This window comes from Anoplolepis gracilipes, chromosome 3, assembly GCF_047496725.1.
Source record: "Anoplolepis gracilipes chromosome 3, ASM4749672v1, whole genome shotgun sequence".
Classification (NCBI taxonomy): Eukaryota; Metazoa; Arthropoda; class Insecta; order Hymenoptera; family Formicidae; genus Anoplolepis; species Anoplolepis gracilipes.
Genome location: NC_132972.1, coordinates 1,733,481 through 1,750,523, shown reverse-complemented (window position 1 = coordinate 1,750,523; position 17,043 = coordinate 1,733,481). Strand labels below are relative to the sequence as shown.

General features: G+C 35.3%; 1 protein-coding gene across 3 annotated transcripts in view; it reads left to right on the top strand.

Annotated features, from left to right (window-relative positions):
* Glut4ef (Glucose transporter 4 enhancer factor) overlaps positions 1-17,043 on the top strand; it is an 85,126-nt gene that overhangs the window by 27,327 nt on the left and 40,756 nt on the right. For 2 of the 3 annotated variants that reach the window (XM_072887891.1, XM_072887893.1), the window contains exons 2-3: positions 9,854-9,946; positions 15,957-16,120. In XM_072887891.1, the coding sequence (XP_072743992.1) occupies positions 9,854-9,946; positions 15,957-16,120 (257 nt within the window). The remainder of the gene's footprint in view (positions 1-9,853; positions 9,947-15,956; positions 16,121-17,043) is intronic. The other variant, XM_072887892.1, reaches the window with a different exon arrangement.

Below are 17,043 nucleotides of genomic sequence, written 5' to 3'. Positions count from 1 at the left end.
TTTCTAGATTCTCTCGCGTGCTCGCTTTCCTAACAGACACTCGTTACTCACGTTCAGGTGCAAGTTGCACGTGAAAACCCGATTACGCAGTTGCGTTACGAGCGGGAATAAGTCGGCTCGGAGAATCGAGCCGATCCAACGGAACAAAGAAATCCTTGAGAGTCGAGCGCCACCGAGATAGCAGATACAATTCGCGTTGTTGGTGCCCCTCTTAGATAAGCCGCCGACGAGTCTCGCAATCCGCGCGTCAATTAGACGCAATTTAGCTTTCTCGCTCGATCGCGGGGAATTCGATTACTTTTCCGGCGGAAGCTTGTCGCGTGCGGTATGTTGTAACGTGTAATTTTTTCCGTGCAGTTTAGCTCGTTACAGAGAGCGAATGGCGCGACCATTCGCAGCAATTTTTATTCCGGTTTTGCCGGGCGTTAGCGATAAATGACCGCTATATTACAGATAAGTCAACGCGCGCGCGCGCGCGCGCGATATGCTTCCCGGTAATCTCGGAAATCTGCGGAGAGAAATGTCTCTCGCACACGTAATAGAAACATGAAATTCGACGATGAGGATAGCGGCGCGAGAGGGACGCTTTAACCTGCATAATTTGGGAATTATGTTGTAAAGTACGCTTCATCCTTGGATCTCGAAATACGTCGTCGGGGAATTCTTGAAAGTCACTCGAGTGCGTTAACTGCAATGAGCGGTTTTTGCATTCATCTCACGGGGGATCTTGGGAAATCTTGGAAACACGAAAATTTACCTGCCAACCGACAAATACGTCTGCACGCGAGACACGAATGACATACCTTTGTCTAGATTATTCTGTCATTTGCTCGATAACGGTGTCGCTTTCTGACCACTGATAGGAAACTATTCCTCAAATACTTATGGTCAAAAAAATGCTCGCTTGTTACACATCTTAATTTTTTTTATTTTCAGAAATCTCTCTGACTAATTCAAAGAATGAAATTTATATAATATAATATTTGTTATATAGAAACGGGATATTAACTGTAAAATTATACTATATTTTTTCGGAGTTGTAAATTTTTCAAAGTTGCGAGCTTATATGACATTCTTTTTAATCAGTTTAAAAAAAAGACTTGTTTTTCTATATACGGGGTGTTAAAAAAATTAGACCGATAATCTTTAAAGGGAAATAGATGACTTTGAAACAAACATTTTTGATTAATATTTTTTTTTCTCGACGTTTTATGGTGTTCAGTGAAAATTGATGATTTGAAGAACGAGTGTTGACTAGTAGAAGAAAATGCTTCTACTAGTACACGTGCAATTGCATTTAACATTGGAAACGAATTACATGAATGTATGGAATGTTCTTCATAAACAATTATCATGTAGAATTAAAATTACATTTGTCATTAGAATTAAAACAAAACGTAGAACAAAATAATATTAATAAAAAGTGTTTGTTTTAACGTCATCTATTTCTCTTCAAAGTTTGTCTAATTTTTCAACAATCTGTACAACCGATGTTATGAAAATAAAAATAAAATTGTTATCTCCCGGATGACTTTATCCGGCGATTGAGTAAGCGTTAGGAAGATTGAGTAATTATTTGTATCTATGATCTTTATATATTTATAATACATTACAGTAGTATAAAAGTTAAAACAATAAATATTACATAGCAGTACAAAATATATAGAAGCCATACTTTTGGATAATGTTATCGCGTTTCGTCCGTTTATCCACAATTTAGCCGGATAGATAAGAAAGAACTCCGGTCAATCTAAAGCATCGTCGAGGAACAAAGGAAAACGTGACTTATCTGCAGCAAAGAGATATGTTGATGACAAGGTACACGTTGAAAGAGCAACTGATTCATTGGCACGCAATGACTCGCTGCAGCAGTGACAAAGGTCATCCTTGAACCCCTAGTCCCTATTTGGCCTGCAAATAATCTAAACTGGTCCCTTATTGTGGACAAGACATTCACGACGTCACGGCTCCATCTCAAGGATAAAGAAAGTTAGCTTGACATCGAGCGACAACAACGCCTATTATATTTCGCATGCTGAAAATTTTATTTTTACATACTTTCGATATATCGGGTGTAAAGTAAAAACTGGTAAACGTTGATAAACGGCAGTAACGATACAAAGCTGCACTTGATACGCGACTACCGGCATAACCGGCTTCTCTCGGTGACGTAACGCCGGTTTTGCTCATAACTACTTATTAACGAGGATATGCACTTATTGTCATAACAATGAAAATAGCTAATAATTGAAATTCAATTAACAAAAGCATAAATTATGCAGAGATATAGTTATGTTGCGCAAACGTGAATTTAATAAAACTCTTAAAAAACTTGTAAATTTATTGTTAACACAAGTTACAAATTGGTACAAATATCCCGCAGAATAAATTAAAAAGAGATTATTTACTAAAGACATGTAAACATGTATAACATAAAAAATCGTAGATACCTAGCAGGAAAAAATTTGGAAAGTGAAATGAATATCTGTTTGTTTGGCAAAGCGATCTTACAGAATCGCTCGGATTAGAAATAGAGACTAAGACAGCGTATTATAATTACGTAACGTGCAATTCACGTGAGAACTGTACGAGATTCTTATGGTAAAGGTATCTCGAAAAAAAACTTAAATCGACCGTTATTATTAGCTTTCTTAATATAACGACAATAGACAAGAGTTCAAGGTGGGACAAAAATAAAGCACAGAACAAGAAGTGCAACCTTGAAGCTATTATGCAAGAAATTGAAGCATAGAGGTAGTATGAATGATGCCGTTGCGAGAGCTTCAGTTAATACAGAAGAAAAGTTTTCATTGTTCGTGAGATCTGCAACTCGTGGGCGATCGAAGTCGTGACGTCAGAGACGCTGTAATTCTTTCCTTAATATCGTCACGATTTTCTCGCGGCGACCTCTACGGCTCTCTCTCTCTCTCTTTTTTTTTTTTTCTTTCTCTTTTACGTTTTCTGACGTCATTGCTACGTCCGCCAACACGGGATGAAATAAGTTTATAATAGAAGCCCATTAAAAAAACAAGAGATGAGTCTGTAACCATCGTGTCGTAAATAAAGCACGTTTCTAAGTCATAAAATATGCAGCAAAAGAATTTGCCAAGAAACAATTCGCGCAGATTTGATCTAAACAGCTCATCAGGAAGTCGGATTTTCGTGACAAGGATCCACGGTGTTTGTTAAGATCATTTTTCACGAGTCGACAAAGATGCGTGACATGACGCTCAATCAGCTCTTTCCGATGTATCGTCATAATTTTATCACGATATTCCTACAAGTTTAATCGGCGTGCGTGATGTCAACAGAGTGATATCGGTCATGTTTTGTAAAAATCGTGTTCATGTGGACGATTTAATATCCACAAAGAAATGACTCAATATTAGAGAAAAAAAATTTCAAAATTATTTTTCTTACCGATATAAAAGAAATGTGCTAATATATATAACGTCCAAAAAAAAAAAAATAAGATTTAATTTTGTCACATACAAGTGCAATATCCGATCGAAATCATTTTCCGTGGTAATGAACTCGATTGCTATAAATGTTCCGTAATAATGTTTGTTCTAAAATACTTTTTACAATACGACCGGCGAGTTAATGTAACATGGCTTCACAGACCGGCAAAAAACACATTGCGTCTTCTTTTTTTTATACACGTTTTTTTTTATCTCGTTTGAACAATCGTGACACCAGACGAATACATCTTTGCAATATATATGAAACAAAAATTTGAATATTGGCAATTTAAATAAAGTGTAACGTGTTTTGAATAAAGTTTACATTTAAAATGTTATGCATTTTTAAAACGCACGTTAAATACAGATAAACAATAACAATTATCAGCTTATTAATAAATATTTTTTATCTTTTCTCGCGCAAGAAAACATTGTTAAGATACATTAAGCTGAATCACGAATTGCTAGAGAATTGCATGCTAAATTTATGGACCGTATCTGAAATATGAGAATAGAAATACCCGTTATGTCTGTTCTTCGTATGCAATCAAAGGTTACGACGTTGAATGCCGTGAGGCATTCCCAACGTTTCAGCATAAAATTTCTACGTTACGCTTGAACATATTATATTATACAAGATATACAGCTTAAAAGCATGAGATATAAAACATTTATTTAAACGATAAATCCGAAACATAACTATATATATATAGTATAAAAAACAAACACAATTCATTCAATGAGGAAAAATTGGTTTATCATCTAATGAATGTCGAATAAATAAAAGATTTTTTTTAAAGTTTTTTTAAAAATTTTTACGACAAACCAACATTTAACGACATAATAAAATGTCAACGGGTTTTCTCGCGAATCAAAATATCGACAGAATTACGACAGGATTTTGATTTAGTAGAGCGAGTATCTGTTTATACGCGAGTAAACTAGTTTCGTGAAGATGATGTAACATATTGCATTCACATCATTCGATATCCGGACGATCGTTTCCTCATAAAACCGCATTGCGATCGCGATTGCTTTTCAGAACAAAGCCATGACGTCAGGTAGGGGATAAAAGGCACGTGCAAAAAAAAAAAAACTGCATTACAAAGGAAATGTCACAACGCTCTTTATATTCGCCATAGCTCACGTTCCACCAGCCGCCTAAGTGCGGCCGGCTGTTTTTACAATCGGACTCTTTCGACTTGCGAAGAGTGAATTTTATCTTGTCCCGTTATGCGCCGACCGAATCTCAGTGCATTCTTCGATTCGGGTCACGGCTCCGTGTACGCGGCCAATTTCTTGCTGACATTCTTAGATCACGCGTCGTTGCGGAACGCCCAAATTCCTCGCGAGCGTCGTTTCGATATGACAAACTTCTGTTGATTACGCTAAACGCGGTATTCCACGTATACTGTGTGAAAAAACATCCGACTCATACCGGTGGTTATTTTCGAGTTACTTGACCTACCTATGTTTAAAAAGAATTTTAATTATCTGGCTTATCTAATTATTTTTGTCATTGTCTATGTGTCACTAATCGCATCCTGTTAATGTAAATTAACGCTAAAGCAGGGGACTCTAGTGGTTGCATTTCGAATTTATTTATAAACAACGCAAAGACTATATATTTCATGGAAATAATAGGGTAAACTAGGGTATGATGGCCATACGGAAAAAATGGCCATAGTAGGGCTGCCATCTGTAATATTCCAGACCTGAGGTCTGGACTGAGAAGTTTAAAACCCCAGACGGACCCTGGAGTGATAAAATGATCAAAATAGAGGAACCTTTCTATTTAGACAGAAGGAATTTCAAAAACTACAAAAATCATAAATCGAGAATTAAATATGTACATATTAAAAAGAACTTTATTAATTTTTATATATGCCTGGGTAATTTTTACAAAGTATAAATAAACTATTATTGTTTAATAAAAAATATTATACAATTACAACTATTAATCAATAGCTATAATAAGATTATAATTACAATTATTAATCAATATAATAGAAACATAATTAGATATTCCTAATCAATAGTAATATTAAAATAAAATCTTTTGATGAGAAACCCGGACAACTTTAAAAAATCCCTCCGGACGTCACCGGACGCTTGACAAACTAGGACAAATCCGGGAAAAACCGGACGGATGGCAGCCCTAGGCCATAGGCTGTAATTTTTTCAATAATCTCTACATCGTGCGCTTTTTTAATCATTATCAAAGATAATCGATATTTACAGTAGTTTATGTGCATACATTGTTATCGAAATAACGATATTGTGAATCTTACATCATATTTTTACTTTTGACTACCTGCAAAGTTTTTCATTTATCCACTAAAAACTATTATAACGTCGAATAAATTACAGTTAAGCTATCGTAATCGACGTAATAGACATATTATAAAGATATGTAAATTGTTTTATGATCTATAATTTTTATTTTCGTTTTCACTATTTTTTTTATAAATATTATGGCCATCTTTCCGTCACTATGGCCGATGCTTATGTTGTACTATTTTGATAATATAAAATTTCAATTAAATATTTTCCTTTTAATTTCGATAATATTACGTAATTTAAGCTTCAATGAAGATAATATGCCAAACGCTATTAAAAAATAACAAAAATAAAAGTATGTTTGTTGCATTTTCTAAAAAAACTATGGCCATCTTACCCGAGTTTACCCTAACAATAACAAACTAAATAATCACTTTCTATTGCAATAAATAAAGCGTTAAAAAAAAGTAATTCTTTTTCATGGAAATATGCTTTATATGCTTTATTAGCGGTTGTGGCACGGAAGTTGGCGATTTCTTTTCCACGGTCCGCTACAAACATAGGTTTATCCGTCGAGCTCGAATTTACAGTTATCATTGTTTGAATGGAATGCGGCATTCCTCTTTCCTGTTTCGCGATACAGCTGTCGTAGGACCTGACACAGTTAAATCCGGAAAGTGTCCTCGACGTGTCCTGGTACAATTCGTTCGGTGTCCATTACCGGCGTACATTCCTTCGCCATTAATCCCACATGGAATAAGACCATAAGAGGTAGAAAAGGCACAGTTGCATACCAGCTACTCGTGCGTTGTCTAGTTTCGCAGGTGTTCCAATAAACTTTTGTTAGACAAACACAATCAAGCGTTCTTTTGAAATTTGTAAAGATTAAGTACACATGTACTACGTGCCGTAATTTGAAAGACAAATTGTATCTTTAATCGAAAAGTGGAGCAAAATACGGTAATATATATTTATTTAAGATACGAAAATTATCTCGTATTATTAATGATAGTATTTGAAATATTTCAGAGAGAGAGAGAGAGAGAGAGAGAGAGAGAGAGAGAGAGAGAGAGAAAAACTTGAGACGCAAAATATAAATTTTGATATTATCATAATATTAAAACTTTAAACGTATAATACACAGTTATGTTATGATAATATTATCTATATAAAATGTCTATCTAATATAAATATAATATAATATAGATGTAATCTATATAATTGTGTCAGTGTGCACTATATATAGATATACCGAGTGGATTATTCTGATAAAATATGCCTTTTGTTTACTAAATTGTTTCAACATTGTTCCATTTGCAATTATTATTGCAAAATATTGCCTACAAAGGCCGAATCTGTAAAATGTTGGTGAATATTATTGAAATTTGTGTGCGGGTAAACGGTGATAAAATACAATTATTCGAAACCGTAACCGATGCATATGATGATAGCGGGAATATTAAGTTAATAATGACGAAAGGTAATAATGCTAAAAATCCAATTAAACGAGTTGAATTAACTCCCTCAATCATGCGCCGTTTACTCGCGGTCATCATAAATGCTATGACTCTTCGTCGTTAAATTCAGTAATTTAATCACATTGCATATATATTTATTAAAGATTTTATTAATGCAGAAAAATGTTTCAGAAACTGCTTGAGAAATTAAATTAACCGTCTCGAGTTTCTGTTTGATATCCTTTTTATATAGCTGCTATTCGACTTCTAATCTCAACAGTACATTAGTGTTAAATGTACCGTAAGTGCCATCTTCTACTGATACTAAATGGCACATTCCCGTGTTATGTAAATAAAATGAAGGTGACAACAGAGAGTTAAATGCGCAATACCATAAATATACAGGTCTATTTCAAGTTTAATCTCTCTGCTTGAAACTAATTAATTTCCCTGGCTTCGTAATAAAAATAGTACGCTTAGAAAATGCATTCGAGTTGTTGCAAAAACATTGAACGCTACGGTAAATGATTTTCTTGTTAAAGAAAAGCAGATTTATTTTTGAAATGCTTTAATTTGCAAGACGCGATATTACTTTGAACGCGACGGCCGGATACGACATTAGTCGCCAACGATCGGATGCGCATTCCGTGCAATAATCTTCGCGGCAGGGTTCTTTAGTCGGCGGACGGTTCTGTAAAATTTAATCTCGAGCGTATTTTATATTATTGCTCAAGTAAATCCCGTTGCCCAAGCGAGGCGATTTTGTCGTTGCGACACGCTCGGTACAGCGAAACACTTCACCGTCTTCGAGTAATCCGTCGTGCTGCGCTTTAGGGGAGTACAGCTCACTTGTGAAATGAAGCAAAATGCACTTTCACCCGGCATTGCGTTTCGCAACCTCTCGCCGCGACGCGGCATCTCCGACCGTCTTGCTCGTCGTCGTCGTCGTCGTCGTCGTCGTCGAACGAAAGTAGATTCCGTCGCGCAGGAATGCCTCCGTTGTTGGCGTCTTAATTATCGCGCGACAATCGCGAGTTGAGTTTCGCCGGCTTGTTATGCCTGCGTGAAGCTCGACACTTTCGACTTCACCGCTTGAGCTACGCATGGATCCAGTCGCGTTATGCATCCTACTCTCCGTACCAACGCACTCTCGCTGCGCATATGTTTACTGCAGCATATGTATATATTGCGGCGGAGAAAGCATTAAAATCCTTACATACGGGAATGGACGTGTACAAGTAGGTATCAAGTCTGCGCTCCAACGTGGCTTTAAGAGTTTTCGATTTTAATCATTTATTTTTTATTAATTACGGTAAAGAAAATTAATGTCATAAAGATAGAAAGCTACAATATTTTTGATAATGTAAATAGGGTAAACTAGAGTATGATGGCCATACGGAAAAGTTGGCCATAGGCTGTAATTTTTTCAATAATCGCTACATAGTGCGCTTTTCTAGTCATTATCAAAGATAATCGATATTCACAGTAGTTTATATAGAGTAGCATACATTGTTCGAAATAACGATATTGTGAATCTTACATCATATTTTTACTTTTCACTACCTGCAAAGTTTTTCATGTGTCCACTAAAAACTGTTATAACGTCGAATAAATTACAGTTAAGCTATCGTAATCAACGTTAGACATATTATAAAGATATGTAAATTGTTATACGACCTATAATTTTTATTTTCGTTTTCACTATTTTTTTATAAATACTATGGCCATCTTACCCGAGTTTACCCTGTACATATATACACAGAAAAAAAGTAAATGTCAAATGAAAATATATACGCGTATGAGCGCGTTCATATATACGCAACAATTTATAATCTTAGAAGAATTTAAACATCTTAAATTTCTACAATATTATAATTTTATTTTAATACTACAATTGTCATTTTAAGAATAAAATAATTATTTTAATAATTACTCAAGAAAATTATAATCTTCGATTTAAACACGCGTTATTTTCTATCCAACATTTTTTCCTCCCCATTCAAGAAAATTATTCTTAAGTAACAAGAATATATTTTTCTCGCGGTTGAACTATATAAAATGTCTTTATCCAAGCAAATTTTCGTTGTTTAACGCAATATAATCTCATTCCAAGATTTACATTTTGAAATTAAAAATATTGTCAAAATAAGAATATTCTTTTTTTCTGTGTAATTAAATATAATAAAATATAACTAAATATATAATAGATAAAAATATAATTTTTATATATTTAATGCATCATAAACACTTACACACACATATATATGTATATATATATATATATATATATACATTATATATATAGGTATATATATTAATAATGAATGATTATATAGACAATAAGATCGATATAGACGCAAAAACGTACAAGGCATTAAAACATGATTTTGACGAGTTGGGGGATTTCAAATGTTCTACCCAGAAATGAATCTTTAGTCCATTTGATAACGTTGATAACGTGTCAATTAACGTAAGATACATTTTACCCGTGACTCATCGAAATCTGGGTATGCCAGTTTCAAACTCTGATTCTAGACGTTAACGCGCAGCGTCGTCTCAGCGAGTTTGCGGTTTTTCGCTGCCCGAATTCTCCGCAGTCGAATGGATGATGTCATCGGATTTCGATATCGTTATTTAAGCACGCATATTTTTCAGGCATGTCATCGCAAGAAATACAAACAACGTAACATGGACGGAAATGTAAAACGGATGTGGCGACAGATGTACCAGTTTGAACAAGGAGCGAAGGTAAGGTCGTCGACTCGCACGGTCGCGATTTATCTTCCTTCTTCACTTCAGAAAAGATATAGACGTTTTGCCGCACGCGCGCGCGCGATATCGCGGGAAATGAGCGGGCGGACGGAGGAAAGAAATTGGAAAGTGGTCGGTGAAAGTGCTCAGGCGGGCACAAGGCACGTGGCCTGCAGCAACGTCAGCGAGCGTGGCGGCTCACACGAGCGGACTTCCTTCACCTCCTCCGCGTCGTTCTTCCTCATTCTACCTTCACCTGTCACCGTTTCCTATACTCGCACCGTCCCGATCAATCAATGACGGACAACCTTTTTCTCTGTCCCCTGACCTTTGAGTCTGACCGTAGAGGCGAGAGGGTTCAACCGGAAAAATGGCTCGGAAGCTCTCAATGGAGAGCTTCTCCCTGTCTCTTTTTCTCGGTAGTATAGGAAGATTATTCAATCTGATTTCTTATTTCTGCTGAATATTCCGTGCACGAAGGCCCTGCACTCACATCCGCACACAATGCGATTATGCGATTATGCGATTTTATAGAGAGAGAGACATACGCAGTAGGCAGCGGGGAATGATGCGCTGTCATTAATATTGTAATAACGATATGAGAGGAGATAAGAGGGAAAGAGTAAAGATCGCGGCGATACGTGTTACAGATACAAGTATAACATCGGCGTAAACGCTAAAAACGAATGTTCACGAATGGAGTACGATTACAAAAGCAGATTTTTGTATTTTGTAATTGTTTCACTATTTCGGGTCTTGCGCTTGATCAAACGGTATCAAATTCAGCTGCTGAGATTCGAAATATGAAGGTCGAGCAAAGAACCGTGTCGGCCGACTCGTACGATTTCACGTAGCGCGAACATCGCGAAAGCAGATAAGCCGAATATCGAATAACGCTTGACAGCTGCATATATTTTAACAGCTGATGACTGTTGAAAACGCATCAGCGCCGAGAACGCGATGGCTCACCGAAACGAACAAACGTGACTTTCGCCATACCAGCGTCTATAATTCAATCGCTTTGTTTTTATTAAATTATAATTAAAGCCTTCTCGCTGCGGCTCGCCTACATGTATGACGACAACGTAATGAATATGCGTGACGTGTTTCGTTACTACCGTATTTACATGCCGAATTCATTCGTGCGTGATTCCTAGCTCGTTCCGCCAGAGAATACAGGTATGACATCATCATAGCCATCACACACCGAGATTAATCGAATTTCCCTTCATCCCCAGCCGTACTTAATGTACACATTTACGCACCGGGAGAACACTTTAGGGCTAATCTCATGCTACTAAATACGCGAAATCTTGCTATTATCGAGACCCTCAATCTCATTTATTGGCAACTATCGTTAATTAATTTGATAATTTATGTACACGCAATTATATGATATTTACGGAAAGCTACTTGAATCTATTTGTATCTATCTATGCGTTCTATCGTTGCGGGAAAGTGAACGGCGAGTGAAGCGGGAAACGAAGCGCGAGACTTATGGCGGTTAATTAATTGCGAGGCAAAATTTTGATTGCGCAAAATTAGTATGTGTCACATACGCCATGATGGATATTTCGACGCGGAATTAAAGCCGTTAGGGAATCCCGTGCACCGCATATATTTGCCGATTCAAAGAAGCAATTAAGTAATGGAGTTATACAGCGGGGATATATGTAGCGAACACATATTATTATATTTGCCGCATAAATCATCTGTCATAAATACGCATTTATCGTTAGAAACAAATTAGGTAATTATAACGATCTATTAAAATTGACATTTTTATTCTTTCGACAAAGAAGAGGAATCGTTTTATCATTATAAAACGTGTCGTACGAATAGAGAATAAAAACATGTTAATAGTAACAATGTTACGTAAATAGTCGCATGTGTGCACGTGAAAACAAGACTAATAAAATATCTAGCTTAGACAATATGCGAAAAAGTTTGCAAGTAATCGCCTTATAATTTTCCACTACACAGTTTTGACACAATATGAAACTTATCGTTCACAATTTATGTGGAAGATTTTTCCGAACGAAAGTTTACGCGACATAAATTATGTAAAATAGCAAATTTTAAAGAAACACGCGATAATAGTTTCTTTTTCGGAAATTTATTCGAGAAAGGTGTGTTGAATAGAAATAAAAATTTCTCGCGTGCGCGAGAAATAAATACGCGATACTTTCCGCATATCTTTCCTCGCAATCATTATTCGGAGAAATAAACCGTCACGCTTATCATCTCGTTGGTGTCAACGGAATCGGCAGAATTTGCAACGAAATACATTATTGGGTCAATTAGCGTATACTGTGCGTCATATAAATTTCTACGATGTACATTTCACGCCTTCCGCTCTTGTAGCGATCGGAGCTGCCAAGCTGGGTGAGATTTTTGCCCGGAGCTATCGAGAGGGGCAAGGTCCGTTTCCGTTGGAATCCCGGCACGGAATTCTCCGAGAAACGCCTTTACTAGCGATAGCATAGATCTTCTCGCATAAGATATCGAGCATTGGAAGAAACACGACATGTCCATTCTTTCTCCTATTCACACGACCACTTTGTAAATATCAATCCTTTTGCACTAAAATAATAATATTTAATTAATATTCTACTATTATTCTTAATTATTATTATCCTTATCGGACTTGAAAACAAGTATAGGAAAGAAACCATATTACGATTTATAATAATTAATAACGAGCGATACTCGTCTATAATTTGCTCCATAAATTTAATTAAAAACTACTATTGATTAATCTGTTATAATTAAACAAATCGTTATACTTTAAGCACATACACAGTATCGACAACGATATAATACCTAATATATAATCGTTATTGCTGCGTGAAACTACACATACGGACTTTTATACGGGCAAATACCTATATGTACCGACTTTCACCGTATAGTACATGTACGTTAGTACTTTGATACCTGTGAAAATATATTGTATTATATATATATATATATATATATATATATTATATATGCCAGCGAGAGAGATGTGTGGGTACGTTATAATCCCAAAGTAGCCATCGATACCTTTTGGGCAAACACGCTTGGTTTGCTCGAAAATCCCGAAGTATCGATTTCGAGGAGCGTCGCGCTACGACATACGATGGTCCGCGAGGTAATCGCGATAAAATCGCGCGTGTATCATTGTCGTCTACGCACGCGGGCGGAGACACGATAATGCGAATATAATGATGACGTTGCCGCGGGTTAACAGCCTGTGCCTCGCCGGCTTCGTTTCGTGATCATTTGTGTATACGCGTGCGACACGTATGACACGCATACGTACGGTATGTCGAAATACAATAACATGATACAAAACAGTCCCGTGCGTACTTTTGAACGAGAGATGGGCAAAACGTGACTTTAACATGACATGGATTCGGTCGTAGCGACAGTCTTTTATATTTTTCGCGAGATTCTTTAATCTTTTGCGAAATTGTTTGCAGAATTGATGATCATAGTTGATACAACAAAAGTTTGAAAAAAAAAAAAAAAAAAAAATAAGATAAATTCATATGTACGTATAATAATCTGTGCGTGTGATTTAAACATAGCGTTATATTCGACTTTGTCATTTATAAATTTACTTTAAACAATTATCTTTCTGTTAGTTTAAATTCTTTTTAAATATATTTTCTAATAATATAAAATATGATGTGATATCTTTTATGTTGATCTAGAAAAGAATCTGGTTTTTTTATTTAAATATATATTTAAATTTTCTAGTATGTGTATGTGTGTGTGTGTGTGTGTGTGTGCGTGCGTGCGTGCGTGCGTGCGTGCGTGCGTGCGTGCGTGCGTGCTAATATCGATGGAAACCTATATCTCTTTGGTATCGAAATTGTATTTTATTGTTCCAGATTATCATACACACACATACATTAATTAAATCATATTTAATTCAACGATTTACAAGGATACCGTTTACATAACCGTCATTGATATGTATTTTTGCAAGCGAATTGTTTTTCGTACAAGAAAATTTTCGCTAATAATACGTCGTTATACAAAAAGTATTATAAATTTTATATTATAAATAAAAGTAAATACAAAGTAAATTGCAAAGTTGATAAACGTAAATTGTTAATTTATAAACAGCACATTATCAAGAGTTATAAACAGACTTTAATAAACGCAATAAAGTGTGTATTTATTGAAAAAAACAAACATTACTAATTTAGAATGAAATCGACATGACAACTTGTATCGTTCAACATCATGGAAAACTAAATATAACGTAAATTTAAATAAATTAATATTTTAAAAATTACATTTTGTATAAATATTACTCCTAGGAAAGAGAAAGTCTGATTTTACAGCGAAAATTTTCGTCGTTGAATAATGAATCCAGTGCGAAAGTCCTGTTAAGCGTTTCATTTGATGCCTTGCTCCAGTTTGCGAACATTATGTATATAATACACACGTGTAAGATCCGCGAAGGAAGGTGCGGCAACGAGCAACGGTTCTGCTTCCTCGTAAACACTCGAAACCGGAACTCGCAATAACCGCATACCACGCGCATCGTGTTGAGCAAAATTACCAAAAGCTGTCACGCTGCATTTCTTTTCTTTTTTCTTTCGAGTCCTGTACGCGTTTGTATACGAATTTATGTACACGAACGTTCCCATGCGTGACTTTACTTCATGAAAACGTTGATTTTTGTTTCATAACTACACCGAAGACGATCCACGAAGACAGTAACTGACGAAATTACGAGCACGAGGAAGGAGATATTTTTTTTTTTTTTTTTATTTTTTTGGCAGATGGAGAAAATGCAATACCGTTAATATAATTTATAGTATAATTACAACGCAATAATAAAGAAATATAAACATAATTGTATTATTTTACAAATTCCATCTCTTTTTAGACACGTTATATCTGTTTCATGGTTAACGCATAATTTACACATCGCGCTTCTCGACGTAACCGACAATTTAAAAAAAAAAATATTTATTTCGCAACACAAATGTTACATCGTGATGAAGGGGTAATCGCGAAATGGTTGGGCTGTGCATGTAGTTCCGATAGTATATCCATAGTCGTGTTCGGAGATAATTGTAAGGGGAAATGTGTAATTGTTCGCAATTAAGTCTTGCCGGTCGCGAGGGAAAGTCGGCGACTCGCGTCGGGATAGGTTCAAAATTTTGCACTTTCTCCGATGTTGCGCGAATACTTGAGCGTGATTACGCGAGTACGTACGGAATGCCTTTGGAAATTCAATTTCGAACTTTCGACGTACGCGGTCGAAACGTTTCATAGCCGGATGAACAGCTTTCGGCTGGAACATTCCGTGCGAGGTTGAAAGGATGTTATATATGCGCGTTCATTAGTGTTTGATATAGAACATAAATTCTACGTGATTAGTAAACTATTATACGTATGCCGGCGGTTTCTCACGTTGCAAGAGAATCGCTCGGAATTGCGGTTTTTTATCGTGATCTTTGCATTTGTACAGCTAATTCTTTGTTCCATTAAAAGCTGTGCGAAAACTTTATCAAAAGTGCTTTGCTAATTAGGCTGTGAAATTTCGTTTAACAAATAAATATGCATGACATGAGAAAGGGAGAGAAAAGACAGAGAGTCTGGATGTGTGTATTTTTAATACGTACTATATTGTAGCGTATATCTATTTTTATATATATATATATATATATATTTAATTATTTGTATTGAATATAAAATATAATATTTTTATAGATATATATATATATATATATATTATGTATATTGGATATAATATAAAATTCTTAGATAATAATATCTAATATAAGATTATATTAAATATTATATCAAGTGTATACGACTTATTCTTATTATCAGATTTATTAATTTCTAATGAGTTTTCAAGAGACACGCAAGTTAGAAATTTGTTATTCGGATCAGAATGTTACGTGTTAGAAAACACATGAGAATTTGATAAAACTGAATTGAAAATAAAAGAAATGTTATCTGGTTTGTGTAAATTGGTATCTATTTTTTGTTACAGGGTACTATGAGCCTAACCAAACGCATAGACGAGATCAGGTTGCTCGAATCACGTAAGAGTGCCCGACTGGCCGATCAGGATACGGATTTTGCCAGACTCGCCGATATGGCCGGCGATCGTAAGCGGGCGTCCTCCCACTCCATCGACGTACCACACGTCATGGCGTAAGTTCCTCTCTCTTCCCTATTACTGCCTCTTATCTGAGATACTTTTATGTTGGATCGGTAGATAAAGTCTCGTAACATAATAACAGCCACCGATTGATAATAAACTCGCAAGCTGAATTACCTCTTTGAACGTCATTTCGAAGCAAAATATGTTTTAAGGAATAACGCGGTTTCACTCTGACGATTATGCAAATTCCGCACACCTCTTCGGTGAATTTGAAAATTATTCAAGCGTTTCGTGTTATATTTTAAATTTTGTCCCGCGGATCTCTTGCATTTTTGTTACGTCGTATAATAAGTGATATAATATTGTATTATAATTTCACGAGTAACTTGATATTTTTATTATATCGCTTCAAAATAATAAATGTATGAGTAAAACTAAAGAAAAAAAATTGAGAAATGATTCCATATATTCAACCTGAGTATACTTTTTTTGATCGAATATCTTCTTCGTTATATCTATTTTTTAATGTTTTCATTTTCAATTCATATATACAATAGTTCAATATAATTAATTTTTATTGATTATTTTAAACTAGATTGCAAACTGCCCTTACCTCAGTCCTTCCCTTATTCCTGTGTGGCCTGCTTGAACTCTTGATATTGCATTATATTATATATATATATATATATATATATAATGCATTCTTTAAAATTCTTGCTCGTAACGAAGATTCGAAATGACGTAAGTATAATTATATTCATAATTATATAGATTACCGTGTTGCGTTCTTGTTAATTGATCTTTATACGCGAAATAAATCACTTATAATAATATAAACCGAAAGAAAAATATTTGATAGTGACGTAAAATATAACAAAAAAATAGAGACAAGTGAAATTCATGAAAACCTAAATTATTCGAAGCAATAGAAAACAATTAAAATAGGATAATTATTTGTAAACGATTGTTTCTG